This window comes from Rattus norvegicus, chromosome 4 (genome assembly GCF_036323735.1).
Source record: "Rattus norvegicus strain BN/NHsdMcwi chromosome 4, GRCr8, whole genome shotgun sequence".
In the NCBI taxonomy this organism is placed as follows: domain Eukaryota; kingdom Metazoa; phylum Chordata; class Mammalia; order Rodentia; family Muridae; genus Rattus; species Rattus norvegicus.
This window is the reverse complement of record NC_086022.1, coordinates 120,738,705-120,759,649: the sequence shown is the minus strand read 5'-3', so window position 1 is coordinate 120,759,649 and position 20,945 is coordinate 120,738,705. Positions and strand designations below refer to the sequence as shown.

The 20,945-nt window shown below is 45.4% G+C and overlaps 1 protein-coding gene across 6 annotated transcripts in view; it reads left to right on the top strand.

Moving 5' to 3' along the window:
* Positions 1-17,900, top strand: part of Anxa4 (annexin A4) — a 56,785-nt gene extending 38,885 nt beyond the window's left edge. For 5 of the 6 annotated variants that reach the window (XM_006236841.5, XM_063286727.1, XM_039108397.2 and 2 more), the window contains 9 exons: positions 1,538-1,651; positions 2,708-2,798; positions 4,782-4,861; positions 6,013-6,069; positions 6,937-7,030; positions 10,346-10,441; positions 11,875-11,933; positions 13,173-13,295; positions 16,930-17,900. In XM_006236841.5, coding sequence (XP_006236903.1) covers positions 1,538-1,651; positions 2,708-2,798; positions 4,782-4,861; positions 6,013-6,069; positions 6,937-7,030; positions 10,346-10,441; positions 11,875-11,933; positions 13,173-13,295; positions 16,930-16,989 — 774 coding nt within the window. In that variant the 3' untranslated portion in view covers positions 16,990-17,900. The remainder of the gene's footprint in view (positions 1-1,537; positions 1,652-2,707; positions 2,799-4,781; positions 4,862-6,012; positions 6,070-6,936; positions 7,031-10,345; positions 10,442-11,874; positions 11,934-13,172; positions 13,296-16,929) is intronic. The other variant, NM_024155.3, reaches the window with a different exon arrangement.
* Positions 17,901-20,945: the final 3,045 nt, after the last annotated feature.

Here is a 20,945-nt window from a genome sequence, read left to right as displayed (position 1 = left end):
AATTGGGGATAACGATCTTCCAAGTCTGGACATGCAGGTTCACAACATTAGCACCAATCTCTAGCACATGCATGGCAGCTTATAAATTCATCTGTTTACCCAGCGTGCTCTAGATTTTGTCTGAACCCCACACCTCCTCCTTCACCAGAATTATTCAGCCCGGTCTTTCCACACATCACCATTAAAGCACCCCAACCCTTGTGCTTCTTTATTGAGAACCTTGTCTCTGTACATCGGCACCCAGTGATGTCATGCCCAGTGTCTTGGGAGATGTCACAGCAGGGAATATTGAAGCTGCTTCTCACAGACGGCTCCAAACTGCTGGTCAAGGTGGGGAGGGATGGGCAGGGCAGAGCTGACTCAATGCTCTCCAGAGCATCTACAGGTGAACTCTGGGCACTCCTGAGGAGAATAGGACAGACTGTTGCCGACTCTCTCCAGAGCACCATAAACTGTTCCCATCTTCAGGGAAACCGAAAGAGATCAGTAGCAAACATGGACAGTCAAGGGAGGTGTGAGCTATACATCTAAGTGCTGTTGTAATATACACATGAGATTACCGCCAGGATCGAGCTAACCTATGGTAGCCTAAGATGACCAATTAATAGACTTCTAATTCATCCATCCACTCATTCACTCATTCATTCCACATTTGTGAATTTAACATAAAGATATGCCCGATAGAAAGTTGTATACATGATCCCAGCACTGGGGAGGACACAGGAAAATAGGAGCTTGATGGCCCACCACCCTAGCTTACCTAATCAGTAAGCTCTAGGTTCAGTGGGAGAACTTGTAGACCACAGTAGTAGAGAACAATTGAGGAAGACATCAGACATTGACAACTTATCTTTACACACACTCATGCTTATGTGTGCATGCACACAAACACATGTGCATGTACCTACAGGTCTCGCTGCAGGACCTGCTTGAGGACTTGAAGTCGGAGCCACAGACCCACAAACATTTATACACATATGTGTTTGTATATACACAAGATATGGGGCCAGTGAGATGGCTTCATGTGTAAAAGGGCTTGTTGCCAAGCTGAATAACCTGAGTTCGGTTCCACATGATAAAGAGACCCTTCTCTCGTAGGTTGTCCTCTGACCTCCACACACAAATAAGAGAAATAGCTCAAAAATAAAAGTTAATGAGAACCACAACAACACACACACACATGCACACACAAACACATACACACAACCAAACCAAAACATAATGAGAGAGCTGGCATTGTTTTACAAATCTCACTGAAGTTCGGCATCATGGGAAATGACCGCACTCCCTTATTTGCTGTGCTGTGCGGCTTTGGTTGAAGTCAATAAATCAAATCTGGTCTTGGATAGTTGGACAAGTGGGAAGTACTTAACAGACTTCTGGTGACTGTGATGTGCAGATGTGCCAGATGACTGAGGAAAACGCCACCCTGTGCTTCCAAGAGGCTGACAGCGCAGGACAGTTTTGCACCATACTTGGATATGTCGGGCATGAGTGACAATAGTCACTGAAAGTAGACATGTCCTTCTCGCTGCAGGACCTGCTTGAGGACTTGAAGTCGGAGCTGAGCAGCAACTTCGAGCAGGTGATCCTGGGCATGATGACGCCCACAGTGCTGTATGACGTGCAGGAGCTCCGGAGGGCTATGAAGGTCGGTGGTCCCCTTGAGCTCTTGGTGTCCCCCGTGCACAGAGTAATGAGCCATCCTTCAGAAACACGACTGGCAGAGCTGGGCTACATGGCTCAGTGGTTACGAGTGTTTGCAGCTCACACAAACCACCAGCAACTCCAGCGTTAGGGACTTTGACTCCCTCTTCTGGCCTCCTCGGGTACTGCGCCCACAGGCACAGACCCACGCACATAATCTAAAATCGTAAAGTTAAAAACAACGAAACAAACAAACAAAAGCCTATGACCAAACCCTTCTGAGATGGGGAAGAGAGACAAGGAGAGACAGGTTTTCCCCTCTGGACAACTTGAAATCTACACGGCTGTTGTAATTAAGAAATCCCCAGAGCTGGCTGAGCCATTTGCTCCTTCCTGGGGCTGGTGGAAGAGGGACTGGCCCATGGTGCTGGTAGGACCCAGGTATCAGGCGGGCAGGCACGTTCTCTATAGCTGACTCGCTTGGCAGCAAGTGACTCTGAGATGCCAGTATAGCCACCCTCCTTTGCTTATCGGTAAATACTACACCGGGTAGAAGGTTCTGGGCTGGGCTCTAGAGAACAGGGAGATAACATCTTTACCAGAACATTCCGACCTTCAGAGAAAGAGCAGAACCCCAGAGGGCAGAAACAGCACCTAACCTGTTAGGACAAACCACAGTTGGCTACGGGGCTCTACCAGTGTGCATTGATATTAATGATACGATAAACACTCCAGGCTCGGGCGGGACAGGTGAAAGTTAACAGGCCCTGGTTCTGGACCCCGGTGGGCTGCTATTACACTCTGTAGCTTCAGGCCTGTATTCCTTCTGAGTGTGGGACTGTTGTTTTGTTTTGTTTTGTTTTGTTTTTCTCGGAGCTGGGGACCGAACTCAGGGCCTTGCACTTGCTAGGCAAGCGCTCTACCACTGAGCTAAATCCCCAACCCCGGGACTGTTTTTAATTAGTAAATTTCATTGTATTTTATTTGTTTAAACATGCATAAAAGTTGCCATGAACTTGATCCACTGGCTCATCCCATCCTCACCTCTGCCCTCACGTAGGGAGCTGGCACGGACGAGGGCTGTCTGATTGAGATCCTGGCCTCTCGCAACCCTGAGGAGATCCGTCGCATCAACCAGACATACCAGCAGCGTAAGTAGCATCCCCCGGGCCCTGGCACAGGTTGCCCAGGACTTGAAAGTAAGACTAGTGACTACTACTTCTCAGCTATTAGATTATGATGCAAGTTTCTCCCGCTTATCTTATTTATTTACTGTGAGTTTTCTGCCATATTTGTGGCCTACCTGGGTGCTAAGGATGGAGCCCAGGATCTCTCACAAGCTAGGCTAGCGCTTGAGGTTCTAGCACAGAGCTATACCCCATCTGTGACCCCTGCTTTCAAAGTCAGTATGTATTGCTTCTGAGGAGAAAACTGTCTCACAGTAGGGTCTCTTGCTCAAGTGTTCAGAGCCTGAGCCTAAACCTTGCGAGTCTGGAGTTAGAGGCCTGACCCTGACCTCAGCCCCACCCAGGACTTGGATTAGCTCTCTAACCCTGAAGGTTTTGGAGTTAGCTTCCAATCCTGACTTCAGCCCTATGAAGGTGTCTAGACCTCCACAGCTGGTAGAATGACGATCTAAGGGAGGCAAGAAGGCAGTCAATTGACTGACTAGGAGTAGTTTATTTTTGGCATATTTAAGCACACCGTAATTTGGTGAAAAATTTCCTGGCGATAATTAACTCAATCCTATGTGTACAATAAAACTTAAGATGACTACTTCAAAACCCTGTAAAGTACATGTGACATCGTCCATAAAGATAAATTCTATAGATTGACAGGCTCAGGATAAGGAACTGGGAAGGATCCGTGTGGTCTCAGCACAGAGGGCACAAAGGTCACCAGGCTATTAACCAGGTCTGCTCCAGCCTTCTGGGAAGATAACAGGTTATACATCCCTTCCTTTGAAGGAGCAGGTTGGAGTGTTTAACACTCCTGCCTCTCCTAGTGCTTGTGTGGGTATAAGAACCCTCCGTGTCTCCCTCACAGCTCACCCAGGATTTGGAGTTGGCCCCTGTCTTAGTCCTGCACAAACATCATAACCAAGAAGCAAGTTGGGGAGGAAAGGGTTTATTCAGCTTACACTTCCACATTGCTGTTCATCACCAAAGGAAGTCAGGACTGGAACTCAAGCAGGTCAGGAAGCAGGAGCTGATGCAGAGGCCATGGAGGGATCCTGCTTACTGGCTTGCTTCCCCTGGCTTGCTCAGCTTGCTCTCTTATAAAACCCAAGACTACCAGCCCAGGGATGTCACCACTCACAATGGGCCCTCCTACCCTTGATCACTAATTGAGAAAATGCCTTATAGCTGGATCTCATGGAGGCATTTCCACAAGGGAGGCTCCTTTCTCTGTGATAACTCCAGTTTGTGTCAAATTGACACACAAAACCAGCCAGTACAGCCCCCTAACCCTAACCTCAGCCCCACCCAGGATTTGGAGTTGGCCCCCCTAACCCTGACATCTGTTCCACAGTGGCTTCTGGGGGTGTAGAGGGTTTCACTCTTCAGGGAAATCTGTTAGAACTTTTCTGGGGACTTCTGTCTGGTGACGCTGGTCTCCTTGCCAGCTTCCATTTAGACACATAGCATTTGCATAGCAAAGTTACAAACAGAACGAGACCAAGGAGGACTCCGGCCCGCCTTCATCTTAAGAGACAGCTATCTCTCCGTCCTGCTGTGACCAATAAGCATCTGGCTTTGTTGTTGATGGTGGTGGGGGTGTTTGTGGGTTTGTTTGTTTACTTGTTTTTTAGCCAAAGTTGTTGTTATTTGCTCTGTTGTCTTTATGAGTTAATGAGCTTCGTTACAACGTTTATAGAAACATTGGTGAAAGGTCACCTATAGGAGTGTGGGTCCCTTCCCAACGGTTGTACCACTTCCTCCAGCAACCATTAACTGCCTATAGATCCTCAGGGAGGGCCGGGGCCGGGTAGAGTTCAGATTTTGAGAACCTCCCTTGGCACCATCTTGGTCTGGGCTCCTCCAGTGAGCAGGCTGGGAGGGACAGAGCAGGCTGGAGGGTGACAACCTGAGCAGGTCTCTGTTCCGATGCGCCCATGTCCAATTTCTTGGTAGAATATGGAAGGAGCCTTGAAGAGGACATCTGCTCTGACACATCCTTCATGTTCCAGCGAGTACTGGTGTCCCTGACAGCGGTGAGTGGCTTCCTCGGTTCCGTCTTCTGACAGGGGATGCTGGGTTGATCGAAATGCTTACCCTCTGCCCTTCATCCATTCAGTCTCCTAAACATGGATGCTCCCCTGCATCATCCTGGGGCCACTCTGTTCCTACATCCTATTTTTCCTCCGGAGATCCTGGCTAGTCGTGCATGCCCAACCATTTCTCCTGCTTATAATTCACTGTTCACACAGCCCAAGTTCATGACAGCTATTGGATTACAAGGATATTGAGAGATACCTCCTGTGTTTTAGATGCTTATGCTGTGGTGGGGCTGGAGAGGTTGACATTACCTCTTGCTCTTGCTGAAGATCTGACTTAAACCCTGAGCATCCGAATGGCATGGCTCACAACCACCCATCGCACCTTTGCACACATGCGCACACACACAATTTTTTCCATCCTTCTTTTTAAAAAGAACAGTCTACCAAACTGGAGGGCAGTGCCTAACTATCACTTCTTAGTATTCCTCCGGGGATTCCCATGGCCCTCCATGCTGGAGCTGATGTATTTGGGTCTGGCATTGCAACAGCTTCCCAAGTTCCACCTCAGGTCTAGCATTCTCTTGATCATGAAGATTGGTCAGTTAAGAAGGCCAAGTCATGGGACTGGAGAGATGGCTCAGTGGCTAAGAGCACTGACTGCTCTTCCAGAGGTCCTGAGTTCAATTCCCAGCAACCACATGGTGGCTCACAACCATCTGTAATGGGATCTGATGTCCTCTTCTGGTGTGTCTGAAGACAGTTACTGTGTACTCATAAATAATTCCTTATTTAAAAAAAGAAGACCAAGTCAGCCGGGTCAGTGCAGTAGTGAGAGGTTGGGGTGGGGCTGGGGTCAGTGCAGTGGGGGGAGGGTGGGGTGGGAGTCAGGTAGAAAGACGTCCTTCTACCAGGAAGACACCTGTGCAACATCAGGAGTCATAGTGGGGCCCATGCTCTGCTGGGACCATCTCTAGAGCACAGGTCCAAGCCCTGTGACAGAAGACAACCGTCTTCCTAACTCCCTAACCCAACTTTACTGCATCTTGTCTCAGTGCCCTGGGTTTCCAGGCCTTCTAGCTTCTGCCATCTCCATGGGTACTTGCTGCCATGGTTACCTGGTCACGTCTCCTCCTTTTCTCCCGCAGGGTGGCAGGGATGAAGGAAATTACCTCGATGATGCGCTCGTGAAGCAGGATGCCCAGGTTAGTGGACTGCAATGTCTTCCTTGCAGTTTCTTCTCTAAGACAGGTCTCACTTGGTTGGCGGGCAGCCTCTTCTACCTCAGGGTGTGTTAATCCTGCTGAGGTGCATTATGAAAGAGACTCTCATAGACAGTCTTTGATTAACAGGTCTTTCAGTGGTGCCTGGGACCCCAAGTGGCTGGAGGCACTGTTTCTACACTCCTGGATTCCTCTTAGTGTGAGGTCTCTTCCTCACACTGAGGACACAACAAGGATCCTAGGGAAACACCAAATCTGTGTGTGTGTGTGTATGTGTGTGTGTGTGTGTGTGTGTGAGTGTGTGTATGTATATGTATGTATGTGTGTATATGTGTGTATGTATGTGTGTGTGAGTGTGTGTGAATGTGGGTGAATGTGTGTGAGTGTGCTAGTATGTGTGTGTATGTGTGTGTGAGTGTGTGTATGTATATGTATGTATGTGTGTATATGTGTGTATGTATGTGTGTGTGAGTGTGTGTGAATGTGTGTGAGTGTGCTAGTATGTGTATGTGTGTGTATATGTGTGTATATGTGTGTATGTGTGTGAGTGTGTGTGTAAATGTGGATATGTGTGTATGTATGTATGTGTATGTGTGTATGTATGTGTGTATGTATGTGTGAGTGTGTGTATATGTGTGTGAGTGTGTTTGTATATATATATGTATGTGTGTATGTATGTGTCTGAGTGTGTGTATATGTATGTGTGTGAATGCGTGTGAGTGTGTGTACATTTGCCTTTCCAACTAACAAAATAGAACCCAGCAAGCTTGACTCTTAGGAGTTTTAGAACTCTGCCAGGTGTTGGTGTATCCTCTTGGGTGTTTAAGCTCACATTCTGTTTATCATCAGGATCTGTATGAGGCTGGAGAGAAGAGATGGGGGACGGATGAAGTGAAGTTCCTAAGCATTCTCTGTTCCCGGAACCGGAACCACCTGCTCCATGGTGGGTACCTACCTCACTGTCTTACTCAGCTCTGCTAGACTGATGTAACGTGTGGTGGCAGGTAGAATCCTAAATGTTTTAAAGGTTAATATACTTTATGTATACGATTGTTTGGATTGGATGTATGTCTGTGAACCGATATCTGGTGTCCGTGGAGATCAGAAGAGGGTACAAGATCCCCTGGAACTGGAGACAGTTATGAGCTACCAAGTGGGTGCTGGGAAGGAACCTAAACTCAGGTCCTCTGTAAGAGCAGCCAATGCTCTTAACCACTGAGCATCTCTCCAGCCCCTGATAGCCTTTAAAATAAGAATATCTTATTTATTGTTTGATCATTCCAAATATGTATGTAATGTATCTTGATGTATATCGATTGATAACCTTTGCCCCACCATGAGACAGAAAAGAAACTAAACTGTTAGATATTACTCTGCAAATGTAAGAATCAAATCATATGAATGAAGGCCAACTTTTTTTTTTTTGGTTTTTTTTTTTTTTTTTCGGAGCTGGGGACCGAACCCAGGGCCTTGCGCTTCCTAGGCAAGTGCTCTGCCACTGAGCCAAATCCCCAGCCCCGAAGGCCAACTTTTAAATTTATTTTATGTATTTGAGTACCCTGTCGCTGTCTTCAGACACACCAGAAGAGGGCATCAGATCCCATTTCAGGTGGTTGTGAGCCACCATGTTGTTGCTGGGATTTGAACTCAGGACCTCTGGAAGAGCAGTCAGTGCTCTTAACCACAGAGCCATCTCTCCAGCCCTGAAGGCCAATTTTGAAAGATTAATTTGAGTAAGTGACAGGTATGCAATGTGTTTGTAATAGTTTGGCATTCCTTATTCTAGGACACCAACCTTCATAGTTGGTTCATAGCACAGCCCCAAGACAGCCCTCCCCACTACTTATATGAGAAATTAACCTTCACCACCTGAGGAACCAGCTGAACAAATGTCAGCGGATAGTTATCCGTATTTAACACCACTAGCAGGCTTCTTCAGGGGTTTGTTGAGTAAGAGGAGTCCTGCGTAATTTCACTTTTTATTTCCTTTGTGTGATGTTCCTAATTTGCTTCGGGTAATTTCTAAACTTTGCAATGTGCTTTTAACTTCTTTGGGGGGAAAAGAACACTAAACTATTACAGAATCAATGTTGTCGGGCGGAGTCTTCTTATGAACAGCAGTAAGGACTCGGGGGGGGGCAGTTTGTATTGGAGATGAGATTTTTAGACCTTCACGGGCGTCATCATTTCATAAACCACCCTACCCCTGTCATAGGCAGTTACAGAGCTTGTGGGAAATTGGAGGAGAATGGCTTTGCTAAATTGAAAACACAATGTAACTGTAGAGTTTGACACATTTACAAGTTGTAATTATTCTAGATATTCCTCAGTGGCAAAAAGAAAATAATAATAAGCAATTATTCCTGTTCATAAATCATAGGCAACCATAAGACTTGGGGCTTTGCGCTTTCTTTTATTTTATCGGCTCTCTTTACCTGGTTGCAATGTGAGCTCCCACTTGTGGCACTTTTTCAGAACTGCAGTTCCCAGGAAGCATTTACTAAGAATTTTTAATCCTAAACGTGTCTGTAGTTGGGCAGTTAAAAATTACCTGTTCATACATTACCAAGAGACAATTTTCATTTGGTTTTTTGAACCATGGTTTCTCTGTGTACCCATACCTGTCCTGGAACTTGCTCTATTGAACAGGCTGGCCTTAAACTCTCAGTGATCCTCTTGCCTCTGCCTCCAGAATACTGGGATTAAACGCAGGCACCACCGACATGTGGCACAAGAGACAATATTTTAAGCACCATTTAGGTAGTGAAACGGAATAATCTCACTACCAACCAACAGTAGTGTCCCAAACTAAGGATTTGTGGGTAATTTTCTGCCTTATTTTGTTCCTATGTACAGTGGGGGTTGAAGTAACTTCTTTGATTCTGGGCAAATATAACTGACAAAAAAGAAAGAGAAAATACTGGTGGCTCCCAAGACTGGAGGGAGATATGAACCCCTTCATGAGGACAGAAACCAAAGTGTTCCTAAGCAGGAAAGGTGGCAATGGGATGACCCCTGGGGCTCACTGATTGGCTAATAGATGAGCTCCAGCTATAGCAAGGACTGTCGTCAACAACAACAACAACAACAATACTACTAAAATAATTGGAAGCCAGAGACTGGTGTAGCCCTGGCTAGCCTAGAACTTACTATGTAGTCCAGGCTAGCCTAAAATTCACAGGGATTCTCCAGCCTCTGCCTCCCACGTGGTGGGATCACAGGTGTACTCCACTATGCCTGATCACACAAAAGGCAAGAAAGCCATTTCCTTGGTGGGTAAGTCTCTCTAACCTGCTGGCTGAGGTTGTGATGTAAGTTGCTGGCATCAGTGTTCCTTGACTGTGAGCCCCACGGATGGGGGTAGGACAGTATGCTAACAAAAGTCACTAAGGAGATACGCAAGGCATACCTATCCTGAGAAGAAGAGAGAAAAACATATTCATCACATTCAAAAGTCCTTGACAAAAAGCAAAATAATAAAGAGCAATAACAATAATAATAATGATAATAGCGTGAAAAATGTATTAAAAGATGCAACCAGCTGTTACCATATGTGACTCAGTTTTGAGGAGGCAGAATCACTCTCATGTTAATGAGCCAGATGGACGAGGAGTGCATAGGTGACTTCCAAGGCTGACATTGTGTAGTGCAGGCTGGCCTCAGATTAGTGTGTAACTGAAGAACTTCTGATGCCGTGAACTGGGATTATGGGTATGAGCCACCAGACCCGTCTGCTTAAAAAGAAGAAAGCAAATGTCCTCAAAGACTCTCTCCACATGGAGACATGACGTGGAGGACCAAGGTCCTAGCCAGGGGAAGAGGGTGCCCAATCTTCTCCAGGGATCTCAGTGCTCTTCCTCCTGGATGGGCCTAGTCCAGCAGGCTTCATCCTGCCTGGGTATTCACCCACAGGACGACCCGGTTTCCTCTTGAAATGTACAAAAAAAAAAAAAAAGTAGTGTAAATTTGTATTCATTCTCTCTGTAATTTTTAGTTTTCTGAATTTAAATTTTTATTTATTTATTTAGAGAGAAGGAGAGAGAAGGAGGTATGTGTGAGGGAGTGTGTGTGTGCATGCATGTGCACAAGAGTGTACGTGTGTAGAGAACGGAGGACAACTTGCCCAAGTCATTTCTCTTCTCCCACCATGTGGGTCCCAAGGATCAACTCAGGTCACCAGGCTTAGTTGAGTGCTTAGCAGATGAGTCACCATGGCAGCCCAGGTCTCTAAATGATGCTGTTTTGTTATTGGTCGTAGTGTTTGATGAATACAAACGGATCTCACAGAAGGACATTGAACAGAGCATTAAGTCTGAGACATCTGGAAGCTTTGAAGATGCTCTGCTGGCTATAGGTGAGCTGGTGGGCACAGAGCTAATCCTGTTGGTATTCCTCTGTAGTATCCAGACGTTGTCCCAGAGATACAGAACTGCGTCTTCCTGGAATTAAAGTGGTTTCAATTACCGAGGGTACATTCTAGAATTTTTTTAAAATGCTAAGTCGGCATTTTAAAAAATGGTCTGGGACTTCTGGACTAATGGGATCCTCTCACTGCAGTCCCCAAATACCTGGTCTACAACCTTGCACCACCACACCCAGTCAATGTTCCAGAATATTTTGCCTGTGTGTACAGCTGTGTACCACATGTATGCAATACCTGTTGAGGCTAGAAGAGGGTGCTGGACACCCTGGAACAGGAATTACAGATGCTTGTGAGCTGCCACATGGGTGCTGGGAACAAAACTCCTGTCCTGGACAAGACCAGCCAGTGCTCTTAACCACTGAGCCATCCCTCTGGCCCCAGAATTTTCTTTTTCTAGATAGTCTCACTCAGTAGCCAAAGCTGGCCTTGAACTTGTGGCTTTGGGAATGCTAGGATTGTAGACATGAGCCACCCCATAAGGCTGTTCTCCAACTGTAAACAAGAAATCCTTGCCAAGCTAGCTGTGGCACACATGCAATTCCAGCACTTGGGAAGTGGAGGAAGCCCCGAGGAGCCGTAGTTCCAGATCATCCTCAGCTACATAGAGAGTTCAAGGCCAGCCTGGGCTGTGTGAGGGCCTGACTGCTGTTGTGCCAGGGTTCATGTCTTTGGTCTTTTGCACTTTTCTATCTCACTGTAGGAGAAAGATAATGCCACGCTAGCTGTATCCAGCACGTGTTTCACTTAGATTTTAAACGGTTTTTATTCGTGTGGGCGTTTTGCCTGTATGTATGTGTTCCGTGTGCATACCTGGTGCCCTACGATGTCAGTAGACATATCAGATGCTTTGGAACTGACGTTACAGATGGTTCTGAGCAATCACTTGAGCGCTGGGGACTGAATCCCCTCAAGTCATCTGCAAGAACAGCAAGGACTCTTGACTGCAGAGCCATCTCTCCAGTCCCCTAATGACTGTTTCCTACACCACTCATAATAATCATTTTGGAACTGCGGGCTCCCTTGCTTTGATGGCCTTCATTAATGACTTCTCCAGGAACCACTAAGTCGAGGCCTGTCCATCTAAAGAAGGCCTGGAATGTCAGGAAGCGGCTTGGCTTAAAGGGGTCTAGCAAAGCAATCAGGAAGTATTTCTTTGGGACTTTGTAGAAACAGAGACTCACTTTTCTTTGTTCTTGGGTTGTTTTTGGTTTTTTGGGTTTTTTTTGTAATCTTTGCATTCTTATATTCTATTTTTAGAAATAGAGATAATTTATTAAGAGGCAGGAAGCTCTCGTGAGAATGGGGTGGGCTAGTGGGCAGGGGGGTGGCCTCTGCTCACTTCTCCCTGTTCATTTTCTCCACAGTGAAGTGCATGAGGAATAAACCTGCCTATTTTGCTGAAAGGCTTTATAAATCCATGAAGGTAAACGGCTGTGTTTTATCATTTGAAAGACTGTGCTATGTTTTTTTGTTCACCTTCTTAAGTTCGTCATCCACATTCTACCCTGGAATATTCAACTCAACTCCATGTTGTGTCTCTCCCTGACCTTGTGATGTGTGGATCCCTGATCCCAGTGCTTTACAGGTATGGATTAATTTTAGCCCCACAATAGGAACAGGGCCACAAACTGTCCTGATTTACTAGTAGGTAAACTGAGGCATACACAGATTGTTTACGCTGTTCATGGAGGGAGGCATGCTCCAGAGGGCAGACTCCACCTTTAGAGCCAGCTTCCCAGATCTGTGCTGGATTCTGTGCAGGACTCTGTGCAGGCAGTCCTGCCAGGGACCCCTAAGTGGGACAGGAAGCCAGGAGCCCGAGTGCTTGGATTTTGTTGTTGTGAAACAAGTTCTCATGTAGCCCAGGCTGGTCCGGAATTCTCTATGGAACCAAGGTTGGGTTTGAACTTCTGATCATCCTGTCTCAGCCTTCCAAGTCCTAGGACCACAGGCCTGTGTCATCACACAGAATGGAGAGTCTTTGTCCTTAGAGATCATCTGTCCTCAAGGAAAGAGCTAGCATGCAGAAGACGCCGAGAGTAGGATGCAATGGAGGACAGGAACTCTGCGTCCTATTATTATCACAGTACAAATGACATCGTAGTTTTTCAGTATTCTTGAGGGAGGATTTGAAAAGAATACGTAAGGGATTTGGAGCCATGTATTCTGGCACATGCCTGGAATTCTAGCACTTGGGAGGCTGAAAAAGAAGGATTGCCTTGTTTGAGGCCAGGCCGAGCTATAAAGCAAGGCCTTGTCTTATAAAGAGGAGAAACAGGGGAGGAGGAAGAGGAGGAAGAGAAGGAGGAGAAGGAAGAGGAAGAGAGAGAGAGAGAGAGAGAGAGAGAGAGAGAGAGAGAGAGAGAGAGCGAGAGCGAGCAGATTGTTATGTTTAAGCAGAACCTTGGGAAGCTTTCCACATGGGCTGGGGAGGAGAATTGTAGACACAGAGCCTGTCCCTGGAAAGGCAGAGCAGTGTCTTCTGGCCAACGCACTGGAAAGGGGCTGTGTCCAGCCTTTAGTCCCAAGGTGAGGCATGAGGATGTTGCTCAGGCTCCCAGGTCTCACAGCCAAGGATGCCGCACAGACTCACTACTACCTGGTCTCGCCTTGCTGGACCATGAAGAGCATCACCTGATGCAGGGTTGGCTTCCTTCCTCAGGGCTTAGGCACTGACGACAGCACCCTCATCAGAGTGATGGTGTCTCGAGCAGAGATTGACATGCTGGACATCCGGGCAAACTTCAAGAGGCTCTACGGGAAGTCTTTGTACTCTTTTATCAAGGTAGGTCACCACGGTGAAGGCAGGATCTGGCCTCAGGGTGCAGCACCACTGGCTTTCTCCTCCTTGGCATCTGACATTCCCAGTGAAGATGGCCCCTGCTTCAGGAGTTCCTAGGCTCTCCCTGCCCCTCCTTTCCCATGGTATGTAAGAAATATTTACCTGCTAAGTACAGTAAAAATTTCATGTCAGCCCCAAATAAGGATGGACATTTTGGGGCATTGATTTAGTTCTGCTTTCATTTAAAGCACGTGTAGTCTAACGAGCCCTGACATTTTAAGTAGTTGACCTGTTCAAGTGAACACAGAGTGTGTGAGAAGGAAGCATCACCCCTGACCTTGGTCCCAAAGGTTGGTGAGGATGAGTACCAGGGGCTGGAGTTAAGGGATAAGCAGTTAAGACAAACGACTGCTCTTCCAAGGGGCCTCATTTCCATTCCCAGCAGGGCACCCACGTGGCAGCTCACAGTCACCTGTAACTCCAGTTCTAGGAATCCGACTCCCTCTTCTGGCCTGTAGAACTGTGTGCCTGTAGTGACCAGGCACACATAGGCAAATACCCAAACACAGAAAATAAAAAATAAAGGAAGAAAATTTTAAATGTGTTGGGGTTGGAGATTTAGCTCAGTGGTAGAGCACTTGCCTAGCAAGCGCAAGGCCCTGGGTTCGGTCCCCAGCTCCGAAAAAAAAAAAAAAAAGAAAAAAAAACTGTTACAACCTAACATAATTTATTCCAGTATTTGATATTGCAAATTTTAGGGTCTTTGAGATACATAAGACCTATATCTGTATATAGAGAATATACCCCATTATGTGAGCTTTCAATTACTTTTTTTCTTTAAAAGATATACTTATTTATTATATATAAGTACACTGTAGTGTCATCAGACACACCAGAAGAGGACATCAGATCCCATTACAGATGGTTGTAAGCCACCATGTGGTTGCTGGGAATTGAACTCAGGACCTCTGGAAGAGCAGTCAGTGCTCCTAATCACTGAGCCTTCTCTCCAGCCCTCAATTGCTTTTATTATTTCTGTTTCTTCCCTCCAAGATCTGTCGCGTGCCTTCCATAAGTGTACCCAGTAAGTGGGGGAAATAAACTGGGCAAATTCGGATGTTTTCATTTACTTTCTGTTCTGTGTAAATACCATGCCCAAAGCAACTTAAGGAAGAAATAGTTTATCTTGGCGTATCGCTTCAGAGGAGGAAGGGCATGGCAAGAGGCCAAAGGAGCAGGAAGCTGGCTAGTCACATTTTATCTGGACACAGAAAATTGTGTGAGCAGCAAGTGGGGCAAGGCTATAACACCTCCAAGCCAGTCCTAGTGACACACTTCCTCTAGCAAGGCTGTGCCTTCCGAAAGGTCCATAACCTCTCCAGACAGTGCCACCAACTGCGGACTATGTTTTCAAACACACGAGCCTGTGGGAGACATTTCTCATGAAATAACCCACCACGAATTCCTATAACCAACACATTTCTCAAGAAAGATGCATTTCCTAAGAGGTTCCCTGAAAGGAACAGCAGGTCCTCCCATTTGGTCCCCTGTTCTCATGCGAACGCCCTCTCTCCACAGCAGTTCTGTGACCTGTGAGGCTGACAGTAGCTATTTCCCAGGGTGTCAACTTCTACCTCCTCAGATCCTTGCAAACAGAATTCACAGTTGCTAAATTATAGTGACTACTTTTTCCCCCAGTGCTGAGGATTGAACTCAGGGCCTCAGGCAGGCTAAGCAAGTTCTGTCCTACTGAACTACATGCTCAGTCCATAATGAATACTTTTAAGAGCAGAACTTCCACATCTGCTTGGTAATGATGCAGAAACAGATGAACCCAGGGTCGGTCCTCTGTAGAACCAGAAGGGTCTGGTGGAAATAGGAGACAGCATCCTGCTCCCGCCTCTACCCACTTACCATTCTTTATTTGGTACCAGACAGCCAGGAGTTCTAAGGTGGCGTGGGGGTGGTGAAACTGACTCACTCCTTAAACCCCTCATTAACTGGGCCTTTGCTTCTCTAAGAAGCCTTTAAGAAGCCTGGAGAATCTCATAGACATGAAGCTGAGACTAATTTCAGAGAAGCTTGGGTTGCCCACACAACAAACATCTCATTAAGATTTGACCTGTGAATTAAATATCCTGAAAAGTAGGGGAGGTACTGACTATTTGAGAGCTGCTGTTAAAAGAAAGAAGAATGCAGGGTTGGGGATTTAGCTCAGTTGTAGAGCGCTTGCCTAGCAAGCGAAAGGCCCTGGCTTCAGTCCCCAGCTCCGGAAAAAAAGAAAAGAAAAAAAGAAAAAAAGAAAGAAAGAAGAATGCAAACATGGGGACATAGGGCTGGGGGCAGGGGGCAGGGGGCAGGGGGCAGGGGGCAGGGGGCAGGGGGCAGGGGGCAGGGGGCAGGGGGCTCAATGGGCAAAATGCTTGTCATGGAAGCATGTGGACCCTGCACCCACATAAAAGGACTGACAGCATGCACCTGCACACATGAGTGTGCGTACATGCACATGGGATAGGGTAGAACGTGAAGGATTAAATTGTCACAAAGCTCCTGCCTGTGCTTGTTAGCTTTTTTGTTGACTTGACATAAGCTAGAGTCATCTGAGAATGGGAAACCTTAGCTGAGAAAATACTCCCGTCAGATTGCCCTGTAGGCAAGCAAGCCTGTGAGACATTTTCTTCATTGACGATTGATGTGGAAGGGCCCAGTTCACTATGGGCAGTGTTACCCCTAGGCAGGTGGATTGGATTCTATAAGAAACCAGGCTAAGCAAGCCATGGGGAGCAAGCCAGTAAGCAGCATTCCTCCACGGTCTCTGCTTCAGTTCCTGCCGCCAGGTTCCTGCCTTGATTTCCTGCCCTGGCTTCACAAATAGACCCTTTCCTCCCCAAGTTGCTTTGGTTGTGGTCTTTATCACAGCAGCAGAAACCTAATTGGGACAGTTCCATAAGAAGAGGGTGACAAAACACTGTGCTAGTGAGCGGCTTTAACGCATACTTACTGTTTCACACCACACTGACACAAGCTAATAATATATTACTATTCCTTGTCACAGGCAGTAAAATTTGAACTCTTAAAGTCAGAGGCACCATCTGTTTTGGTGCCCATTAAGAAGAAGCCACCCAAACTGACTGACTAAGCTTAGAGTCTTGCTTGTTTGGTGTACACACAAGGCCCCCTTAAATCTCCAGTGCCAAAAATATAAACGAATAAATAATAAGGAAAGCCGCAATAAACATTTCCATGTGGAAATGATAGGACCTCTCTGGAAGTCTATTTTGCAACTTATTTCAAAAGTATTAGAAAGATCCACAGCTTTAATCTAGTATTTTCACTTTATGACAATGTTTATGTGCCTCATGTGTGCGGAGGCCGGGGTGATTAGAAGAGGGCATCAGATCCTCTGAAGCTATTGTTATGGGAAGCTGGGAACACCAAAAACCAAATTCAGATTCTATGTGTGAGCAAGAAATACTCTGAGTGGCAAAGTCATTTCTCCAGCCCAAAAATTTCTTTTGTAATAAAAACATGTTTTTGAGGACCGGAGAAAATCCAGTGAGGCTTAGGTGATTTTGAGCTGTGTGATCTAGCCAAGAACATCTTAACCTGCTGGTTACTGTGCTTTCCTTTCTCCCAGGGCGACACTTCTGGAGACTACAGGAAGGTTCTGCTCATTCTCTGTGGAGGAGATGATTAAAAGCAAGGTGCAGGACGGAAGGCTTCTTAACACTGATTTTGTTTTTAACTTCATTTTTCTGCACTGCTATTAACATTATCTCAAATGCTTATTTCCAATTAAAACGCCTCCAGTTGCCTCCTAGGATCCAGACTGTTATTATCGTCTATAATTAGTCATTTTGATGCCTTAAACTTGTACTTTCAAAGCTTTTAAGACATACGTGGAGATTTAGAATTAGAAATTAAAATGTGCTCCATGTCTTTATCAGATTATTTCCTCGTTTGTGTTTTGTAGAGATTTGAATGCACTAAATCCTTCTAGATTTTCTTTTTTTGGTACGAACAGAACAGAAGAGAAGCCATTTTCTTCCCTGGGAAGTCAGTCATTTCTTTATGTGGGACCATCAGCGTCTCTTACTGAGATTAGCCATCTGGTCTCCTATTTTACACAGATCCAAAGTTCTCATGAGCCCCCTTTCTTTGGCTTTGCCTGTCATGTTAGCTGACAGTTGCTGAGCCTGGTAGGGGCAGGCTTCATCTCATTGTACCCTGCCACCATTTTCTACTCGTGAGGTGTAACAAAGTAACCAGCACATCAAACAAGTTCAATTTCAAGCGTGGCTAGGCAGACCACGTGTGTTTGTCAGTCATGCTGAACATTCCTCAGTTTTAGGGTTACTACCCTAATCTTGCTCAAGTGATGGTCAAGAGTGGACTCGGCCAAGGTTGTCCTGGTAATGAGATGCTCTGGGTGTGGCTTGCCTAAGAAGAGTTTTTTTCTGCTAAAAATAGTTCATCTCTCTGAACCGTTTATTTGATCCCCACTGTGCCCTTTTGATCTTATTCAGAAACTGTGCTTGCATGTAATCCTCAAGTTTGGTTTGTATACAACATGAGACATTTTTAATTAAAAATGGTGGCTTTAACCAAGTGTGTAGTCTTTCTCTGTTTGACTTTTCCACCCTAGAGATTTTTTTTTCCCATGGAAGGAACTACTTTTGAAGGAATACTAAATTTACTAAGGATACTAAGTTTCTACTTGAATTAACAATATTATTGAAGAAACACATTAATAATGTGTCAGCCTGCTTCTATAAGATGAGTGTTTACACTGGAGATGTGGAGGCAAGAGGATTGGAACTTCAGGCTCTCCCTGGCTACATAGCCTGTGCGAGGCCAGATTGGACATTTGAGTCCCTGTCTCAAAAGGGCAAAACAAGATCTGGGGAGCTGGCTCTGTGAGTTATGTATTTGCTGCACAAGCATGAAGAGTGGTGTTGATATCCCTGGCACCAATGTGAAAGCCAGGCATAGCCAATGAGTGTGTGCCTGTAACCCCAAGGCCCTGTCTCGACGATGATGGTCATGTGGTGGTGGTAATGAGGAGGAAGAAGAGGAGGAGAAGGAGGAGGAGGGGGAGAAGGAGGAAGAGGAGGATGTAGAGAGTAAGACACTGATGTCAGCTTCTGATTTCCATATGGGCACATACACACACACACACACACACACACACACACACACACACACAGATGGAATTGAGATGGCTTAGTGGGTAAAGGCTCTTGCTGACAAGCCTGACAATATGAGTTCAGTCCCCAGAACCCGGATGGAAGAAGAAAAGAGCCAAGTCCCCCAGGTTGTTCCCTTCTCACATAGGCAAAGGAATAACACCCCTTTCTCACACCCAAAAATTAACAAAACAAACAAAAAAAACAACAAAACCACTAGCATTTATATATGCTTATGCCAATTCAATGGTATTAGCATGTTAGTTTGTTCTCTGAAAATAGTGACCCTCTGTTCTAGACAGTGTAGCATTTCTATTAAATGTCACATAGAAGGCCAGGAACGGAGCTCAGCGGGGTAGTTACACCCTGTACTCTCAACACCACAAAAGACAAAAGTTACAGATGTACAAAGAACACACACACACACACACACACACACACACACACACACACACACACGCACTCCTTTGTTCTTTCTGCTTTCTGCTTTGGTGCTGGGATCACTGACAACATGCCTATGTGATCAGTCACTCCAATTAACTTGATTCAGGTATCAACGATACCACCTCAGGACTGTGGAATCTCTACTCCAACTTTATTACATGTTGGAGGCATTATGAGGTTCTTTGTTTTGGTTTTAATAGACGTTTTTACCATTAAGTAATGTCTCAACCAGAATTTTAAGAACAAAATTCAACAGCTGGGGCAGTGTTTTGTGGCTGATTGCTTTCAGTGGACTGTTTTTCTCATCTGTAGGTATAAATTCAAGGGGAGGGTAGAAAGTCACAATTTTCTGCTCACTCTTGGCTTCTCAGGAGTCCTACTGTGTAGCTCCTGAAGGTCCCAAAATAATGTCATCTCAGTCATCAAAGTAATGAGTCAAAATTCCAGGTATAATCTGAGATGTCTTTCTTCAGTCAGTTCGGACCTCAGTGGGAAGCTGGCTTGGGGAAGGGAGATGGGGGATTCTCTCTTTCCTACATCATCCCTGACTGGATTGTAGCAGCAAGGAGAAGAGCAGAGGAGACTGGGTCTGTCCTTAGACTCCCCGTACTCTGTGGGTGGAGGTTAAGTCCTGTGCAGCTCTGGAAGGTTTACAGGCGTCCCCATGGGTCTCCTCAGTAACCAGGGAGCCATTCACCTGTGCTTCCTTAGGCAAGATGCATATGGATGTTTTACCGTCTAGGAATTTAGTGACACTAGAAGCCACCATGTTATAGTCTACCTTGCCCATTCACCAAGGCCTCTTGGACAATGCTTTTTTTTTTTTAATTTAGAGAATACTTTATTAGTTTTTGTAATCAAACCCACGTAGATAAGACCTTACATATTTAATACAGTGTGTTACCCCTGTACAAATGGAAAAAACTTAAGTTCAACATTTCTAGACCAATATGGCTGTTAATTTCTGTACAGTGCCAACTCAACACAGTAAACGGGGATACTTTTTTCCAAAGTTGACAGCACAGCTAAAGTTTCAAAAAATTCAAATTATATATCTGTATATATATATTTATATTTATATAAAAAGACCAATAATAGCAGTGTGTTATGCATCAACAGCAGCAACAGCTTTTCCAGGTTCTGCAGTCATCTGAACAAAACTGTAGAGACATCCAGCACACTCCATTAAAAAAAAAAAGTAAAAAAAAAAAAACCCCGAGAAAACAGCACAGTTCTGTTACTCTTGTGGTACCTGGCACCATTTTTTTTTAAAATTAGCTTCTCAATCATCATCTGGAAAGAAAACATTCTGAGCAACATCATTAAAAACAGCTCTGATAAAGCACGGTCACTACTACGTATCATAAAGCAGGTACAAGCTATTTTACATCCACAGAGGTATGATACAGTACTGTCCTACATCTATAATACTAGAGGCTACAATTTAAAAGGCATTATTTGAGACTTGATTCTACTTTTCCAGCAGAGGGCCCAAAGGATGGTGTGACACAGCTTTGTAAAGAAACATACTCTAGACAGGATTTCCTTTCACTAATGGCACAGTTCTAAGGATTCATTCTCTCCATGAATGTCAGCTAAAACCGTTATTAAAAAAATGAAATATCCCTAGAACAAAACCGTATAACCACCGGATTCACATGAAGATGACCTAGTGGAGACAAGCTGGACCTCACCTTACCAACAAGCTATCAAATCTGTTATGTTTAAACAGTGAGACCTCCAAGGAAGGAGATGCCAAGTAGTGCTTCAAAGCTTCGGACCACAATCAAACACAGCATCCTTTTCAACAGAAGCAGAAGCTCATCTGAATATGCTCAAGGATGCTGACATCAACATTTAACCATCTCCTCACTCATCCAGGAAGAAGGGGAGATCAGTTACTACTGTACTTTATTGTGTTCAACCAAATCACCATGTTACAAGAATAGCAAGCTGCCATAATAAAAAATAAGGCTTGGACAATGCTTTAACATGACCTCATGCACCTTTCAGATTTGTACAT